The 7,695-nt window shown below is 39.2% G+C and overlaps 1 protein-coding gene across 1 annotated transcript in view; it reads left to right on the forward strand.

The window, feature by feature from the left end:
* Positions 1-1,325: 1,325 nt before the first annotated feature.
* Positions 1,326-7,695, forward strand: part of LOC107749347 (trichohyalin-like) — an 8,346-nt gene continuing 1,976 nt past the window's right edge. The window contains exons 1-5 of the mRNA XM_016564460.1: positions 1,326-1,334; positions 1,681-2,628; positions 5,888-6,085; positions 6,211-6,291; positions 6,380-7,470. Coding sequence (XP_016419946.1) covers positions 1,326-1,334; positions 1,681-2,628; positions 5,888-6,085; positions 6,211-6,291; positions 6,380-7,470 — 2,327 coding nt within the window. The remainder of the gene's footprint in view (positions 1,335-1,680; positions 2,629-5,887; positions 6,086-6,210; positions 6,292-6,379; positions 7,471-7,695) is intronic.

Raw genomic sequence — 7,695 nt, forward strand, 5'->3', positions numbered from 1 at the left:
GCTGTTTTTCAGGCCTGTCTCTTTAAATGCAAATTAGCTGCTGCTCCCCGCCCCCTTTTCCAGAATAGAGCTGCGCCATTACAGCTCGTACCTGCTACATCTGTTTTGGTTCTGATTATCATGTTTATCGCTCTGAAATCATGCGTTTTAAACCATATTAGTTTAAACTTCTGATATACGGTTTTCTGAGAGCACACATCCGAAGCACACGGACAGAAAGCGGCTGTCACAGCATGAGTACTAAACTTAAGTTCTCATTCACACACAAGTTTACGTTAAAAACACACGAGTTATAAAAAACAGTTGGTTATGTCTGTGAAGGTAAACAGCTGGGAAATAAATCGCATGTTTATTTTAGATCTGTGTGGCAGCAGCAATATACAGTAAATAAATCAATAAATGCACTGCTCTGTTGTCTCTGAGGCTGGGACTCTAAACAGTGTTCTGTGCTCGTCTGTGCAGCCAAAGACAGAACAGTTAGCATGCTTTGCTCAAACTTTCTCCATGGCATTAGAGCTGCTACACCGTTGTCGCTTGCGTAAACACAATAACGGCGCCATGGGTGTAAGCTTACAGATTAAGGGGCGGTAATATTATAATGAGATCCATTTGCAATGTCACTAGTGGAGCGAAATCAAACGCGCTCGTTTTCTCAGACGCTTGCAGAAAAAGGCTTCCCAAAACAAAGTTACTGGGTTCATCTTTTTCACGTTCCTTGTTTGTTAGATGCACCGGGGACCTGATTATAGCACTTAAAACCTGGAAAAGTCAGATTTTCATGATACGTCACCTTTAAAAATACTTAAAAAGTTACCTCTACAGGATATCTGTATCCTCAGGGCATTCATTGCTTTCATTTTGAAATAATTTCTTTAGTATCATTTTAAATACATGCTCTATAATCTATACAAGTAAAATACATGTAATTTAACCAGTCCTCAGCATGAGCTCACAATGTAAAACTGCAAAAAACAATGGCATGTAAAACTGCAAAAATAAGACATATTGTACTGCTAAAAGGAAAAAAGCAAACCAGTGGAAGGATTGTCGTTTTCAATTACATATTAGCTTAAAAAAAATTAAGTATTTAATTTTATAATAAATTATTATAAAACTACTCCATTATAATAAGGATTTAACATTCCTGGGCATGTACTGAGAGACTGTGCAGTGGAACTCACTGATGTCTTCACAGACATTTTCAACATCTCGCTAAGTCAGGCTGTTGTCCCCACATGCTTCAAAGCTACCAGCATTTCACAGTGATGCTCCATCTTACGAAGAGGAGGATTCTGATCTTAAAGAGTGCACAAAAACAGGACGCGATGGAGGAGGTTTTTTTTTTTTTTTCATGAATGACTATTGTCCATTAACAGTTACAGTGAAAGCAGAAATTGAAGCATATTGTTGATAAAAATAGTGGCATTTGTTCTCGACAGAGACACTGTTAAAGGCACCAATGGAAAAACTGTGGAACTCATTTCACATGTGGTTTCAGTCACAAGGTAATGATCAGAAAATATGCATGTATTTTTAAGATAAAAATAACATTACATGCAGAGTTTGGAAGAAATAATATGACAATATGAAAAATTATACATATTCTATGGCATGTATAATTGACAATATTAACTTGAAATTCAATATATTGTTTTGAATTTTTATTTGATCTATCTTTAGATTCATTTTGGAGAAAACTCTTTAATGTTCACCATGGTGCTCTTCACCAGAGGAGATGATCTGAATGACAAAACCATAGAACAGTATCTGGGAGAACCCGGATCTGCCCTTAAAAACCTGATTGATGAGTGTGGAAACAGATACCATGTGTTCAATAATAAAGAGACTGGAGACCGAACACAGGTGACTGATCTACTGCAGAAGATAGACAACATGGTGAAAGCGAACGGAGAGAGTTACTACTCATGTAAGATCTTCAGAGAGAAGGAAAGAGAATTACAAGAACAACAGATGAAGATACTGATGGAGAAAGTGGAGCAAGTGATCAGAGAAAGAGAAGAACTGATGAACAAACATAAAGAAGAGAAACAGAAGATGAAGATAAAGATCAAGGAAGAAAGACAGAATCATGAGAAAGAGAGAAAGAGAAGAGAAGATGAATTTATTGAGAGAGAAGAACAATATAAAAGAGATATTCTAGAGAGAGAGGAACAAGAGAGAAAGATACGAGAGGAGCTGAAGAGAGAACGAGAGGAATGGGAGACACAGAAACAACAGGAAAGACAAAGAAGAGAAGAAGAGGAGGAGAAATGGAGAAAGAAAGAACAGGAAAAGTGGGATGAATATAATCAGAGACTTAAAGAAGAGAGAAAGAGAATGGAAAGAGAGAAAGAAGATCTCCAATACAAACATGAAAAAGAGAAAAAGCGAATGAAGATGATGATGGATGAGGAAAGACAGAATCATGACACAGAAAGGAAGAGAAGAGAAGAGGAATTTAGGGAGAGAGAAGAACAATATAAAGCAGAGATGAAGAGAGAACGAGAGGAATGGGAGAGACAGAAACAAGAAGCAAGACAAAGAAGAGAAGAAAAGGAGGACAGAAGGAGAAAGATAGAGCAGGAAACATGGGATGACTATTATCATATGTTTCTCAACAACGAGGAGGTAAAATCCCTGTTTTAAAATCACTGTCATTAAAATCGTTTAATGCACAGCTAGACGCGCATTATCTCTTATGTAAACAACACCCTGCTTTTATTGCACTATACTGTGCTTTTTAAACAGTTTTTGTAGTTGCTATATTGTTGAGGAAATACATAACTAATTGCACATTTAGAATCAGCAGTCACAAGACTCACAACGAATGCCATTTGGGTGAGATTATATTTTCAGCGTAGCCACCATTGTTTGTAAACACTTTAACCAGTGACTTAAGCTGACCGCACACTACAAGCTCATCACATTTCATATTTGTAGTCTCATGCCACAGCTCCGACCCTATGACAGACTCAAAACCTGTTTAATATCTAGATGGATGACTATTATCAGAAACTTAAACGAGAGAGAGAAAGAAGACTGAGAGAGAGAGAAGATCTTCAGTTCAAACATGAAGAAGAGAGAGAGAGAATGAAGAAGATGATGGAGAAAGAAAGACAGAATCATGAAAAAGAGAGAAAGAGAAGAGAAGATGAATATATAGAAAGAGAAGAACAATATAAAACAGACATTAAAAACATAGAAGAACAAGAGAGAAAGATAAGAGAGGAGCTGAAGAGTGAACGAGAGGAATGGGAGAAACAGAAACAACAGGAACGAGAAAGAGAAGAAGAAAGACATATATTTAATGAACTTTACACAGAAAGTTCTGAGGGTCAGTACACAAACAATAAATCAAAACAACCAGTTAAATTAATTTGCAAAGAATCAAATATTTGGGTTTATACCATCATACTGGATTCTGATTGACTGGCAGGTATGCATTAAACCGTCTAATGCACAGGTAGTTCAAAGCCAGTTTAATCACAGTTTTATATTAATGCGCTGCTTTCATTGACGCACACACACACACACACACACACATCACTCGCACACAAACACAGAGAGAGAGATTGGAGATCTCGCTGCACACATACAGAAACATTCAGGAGCACAGAAGCTTGTTGTCAACTCTGCCCTGCAACATTAATGAATAAAATAGCCTGTATAGTGGATCACTACAATATGTTTCTCAACAACGAGGAGGTAAAATCCCTGTTTTAAAATCACTGTCATTAAAATCGTTTAATGCACAGCTAGACGCGCATTATCTCTTATGTAAACAACACCCTGCTTTTATTGCACTATACTGTGCTTTTTAAACAGTTTTTGTAGTTGCTATATTGCTGAGGAAATACATAACTAATTGCACATTTAGAATCAGCAGTCACAAGACTCACAACGAATGCCATTTGGGTGAGATTATATTTTCAGCGTAGCCACCATTGTTTGTAAACACTTTAACCAGTGACTTAAGCTGACCGCACACTACAAGCTCATCACATTTCATATTTGTAGTCTCATGCCACAGCTCCGACTAGTCACAGACCCTATGACAGACTCAAAACCTGTTTAATATCTAGATGTCTAGCTGTCAGGTGTGCAGACGCAATGGAGTGACATTGAGTAACAGCTAATGAAATTGTGAGAGAATGAGTAACATCCAATGAAAGAGGATGTTGAAGGCAGTAAGAGAGTATTCATTGTTTTGTGACAGAGTCCTGACATTCTTCTTGTGTCTTTCTTGTGAGTGCACGGCTTTGAGTGTTTCATGTTGGAGCGTGTTGTTCGGATCCCGGCATCCATGTCCATGTTCTGTCTTGTTGTGGAAGAGCACAGTCTCGAGATCGCTTGGGCTGTGCGCTCTTCTGTCCATGTGTGTTGTTGTGTTTTGAGTAGCACGCAGTTCGTGTTCAGCCACATGCTTTCTCATTGTCTTGTGGTGTTGCACGCAGCTCGTGTTTTTATCTGCTGCATGCTTTCTTGTTATGTTTTGTGTATTCTTTTGTGTTGTTTGTTTCCATGTGCCCTGTGCTCTCATGTCTACTGTCTTGAACCCGCCCACCTTGTTATGTTACCTGGTTATTGGTTTAGTTTCCCCACCTGTTGTCCCTAAATACCCTCCTTGTTTGCTCCCTATTTATTCTACTTGTGTTTGCAGTCCTGTGCCAGTTCGTTGTCTAAGGGTGTATTCACACCTGTCTTTTTTGGTTTGATTGAATCGAACTCAAGTTTGTTTCCCCCTTTGGTGCGGATCTTTTTTTGTTGTTGATTTTTTATTTATTTATTTATTTTTATTATTAATAAAAAGCCCATCTCCTTTGCACAAATGAGTCAGCAGCAGAGCATGCAGCAGAGATGATAAAAGAGAATAAAAATATCTGTATAACTTCAATAATCATTTAAATAAAAACAATCTAATTAAATAATTTCCTAATTTTATGTGTCTCTGCTATATATATACAAATAATTATTATTTTATTATTATTATGACAATGTGTAGAGTCATTGATATTTTAAATGATCCCTACTAAGTTGAGGGCATTGATTAATATGGATCTTAAGGAAACATTTTCACTGGCTGTATGAATGTTGCAGTCTCCAACAGTCAGAGCTCTGTCGACAGTAAGCACTAAAAACAAGAGAAAGTCTGCAAATTCTTTAAAAAAATCAGTGTTGAGCAGGTTATCATGGTCATGTTTAGTTTCTAGTCATAGTTTTTGATGTAACCATTTACCGTTCTAGTAATTCATTAGTTGTCATGGTTTCTGATTAGTCCACATCTGTTACCTGTTCTGCCATGAAAATTGAGCCAGAGTAATCGCCAGAAGCTAATTTCATCAGAATCAGAATCAGAATCAGAATGAGCTTTATTGCCAGGTATGTTTACACATACGAGGAATTTGTTTTCGTGACAGAAGCTTCCACAGTGTAACAGAATGACAGTAACAGAACAAAAAAACACAGATTAAAAAACAAAAACAAACAAACAAACAAACAAACAAAAAAATAAAAAATTATATATATAAGTAAATTAGGAATAAAAATATACAAATTGACAATTGTATGTACAGGTATATAACAATAGACAGTTGTATGTACAGGTATATTATGTGCAAATTGAAATGTAGACTGAGTATGGTCACTGCTGGTCCCATCCAGTTTTAAGTTGTCAAAGTAATCACTTGTTCAGCACAGTTCCAAATGTTTATCATTCAGCACCAAGTCTGCTAGTCTCACCAAGAACCAAGACTCCTTCTTTGCCACTGACCTCACCCTGCTCCAAACCTCGTTTGTTCTCACTGGTCCTGCCCAGCTCCAAGTGTCTTTCGTTGGTGCTCGTCCCACCCAGCCCTAAGTCTCCTTTGTTGTTGCTGGTCTCACCCAGCTCCAAGACTCCTCCGTCACCATCGGTTCTACTCAGCTCCAAGTCCCCTTTGTCACCACTGGTCCCACCCAGCTCCAAGTATTCTTCGTCAGTGCTGGTCCTGCCCATCTACAAGGCTCTTTTTTGTCACTGGTCCTGCCAAACTACAAGTCTCCCTCATTGTTGCTGGTCCTGCCCAGCTCCAAGTGTCCTTCGTTGGTGCTCGTCCCACCCAGCCCTAAGTCTCCTTTGTTGTTACCGGTCCCACCCAGCTCCAAGAATCCTTCGTTGCCATCGGTCCTGCTCAGCTTCAAGTCCCCTTTGTCACTGATGGTTCCACCTAGCTCCAAGTGACCTTCGTTGGTGCTGGTCCTGCCCAACTACAAGGCTCTTTTTTTTTTGTTGCTGGTCCTGCCCAGCTCGAAGTCTCCTTTATAGTCACTGGACCTGCCCAGCTACAAGTGTCCTTCATTGGTGCTGGTCCCACCCAGCTCTAAGACTCCTTAATTGCAGTTGGTCCTGCTCAGCTCCAAGTCTCCATTGTCACCGCTGGTCCCACCCAGCTCCAAGTATTCTTCATCTGTGCTGGTCACACCCAGCTACAAGTCTTCTTTGTCACCACTGGTCACGCCAAGCTCCAGTTGTCCTTCGATGGTGCTGGTCCCACCCAGCTCGAAGTCTCCTTTTTCACTGCTGGTCCTGCTCAGCTCCAAGTCTCCTTCATTGCTGCTGATCCTGCCCAGTTTTAAGCCTCTTTCCTCTGCCAAAGGCATACAGTTCCTTGGCCTTATATCCACTGTCTCCCTTCAGCCCCTCGTCTGCTCCCCAGACTCCACCTCGGCCACATTGGCTCCACCTTGGTTCAACACTTCCTTGGCTCCACCATGGACACCATGGGGCTCAAAAGCAGCAGATTTCTGCATTGTTCTCTTCACTAGAGGAGATAATCTGAGAGGACAAACAATGGAGCAATATGTAGAGAAAAGTAAAGATGCTGAACTCAAGACACTGATCAGTGATTGTGGAAACAGATTCCTGGCTTTTAACAACACAGAAACACAGGATCAGACACAAGTTACTCAGCTGTTAAATATGATAGAAGAAATGAATCAGGGCCGATACTTCACTAATGAGATGTTTGAAGAGGCAGCGATCTCCATTGAACATATAAGGGAAATAATAAAAGAGAATGAAAGACAAAATCAGACTCAAGTTGAAGAATTAAAAGCCAAATATGACATGGAATTTGAAAGCATGAAAAAGAGACTGAAGGAGAAAAAACAAAAGATACATGAGGAAAAACAGAGGCTGAAGAACAAGTTCAGAGAACAAGAGGAAAGACTCAGGAGAGAGTTTGAGGAGAAAGAAAAATCAGATCAGGAGAAACGAGAGACGGAGGATCAGAAACAATCAGAAGAAGAGAAACAGCAAAGAGCTGAATATGATCAAAAAATAGAGAAGATGAAGAGAGAGATTGAAGATCAGAGAATACAGTATGAAGAAGAGCTAAAAGAAAGAGAAGAAGAAGATGATAGAACGAGAGATGAAAAATATAAACAAAGCCAAGAAAAGATGAAAAATTATCATGAACACAGCATGGCAGAGTTAAGAAAAAAACAGGAGGAGGAAATAAAAAAGAGAGATTCAGAGGAACAAATGATGAAGGAACAAGAAGAGAACGAGAGAGAAGAATGGAAGAGAAAAATAAAAGAGGCTGAAAATGACAAAGAGACTCAAGAGGAAATTAAACGACAGCAGAGAGAATGGGAGGAAGAGAAGAACAGAGAGATGAGAGAACGAGAGGACGAGGAAAGAGAGAGACACAATGA

The sequence above is a fragment of the Sinocyclocheilus rhinocerous genome, unplaced genomic scaffold (assembly GCF_001515625.1).
Source record: "Sinocyclocheilus rhinocerous isolate Xijiao unplaced genomic scaffold, SAMN03320098_v1.1 scaffold1514, whole genome shotgun sequence".
Classification (NCBI taxonomy): domain Eukaryota; kingdom Metazoa; phylum Chordata; class Actinopteri; order Cypriniformes; family Cyprinidae; genus Sinocyclocheilus; species Sinocyclocheilus rhinocerous.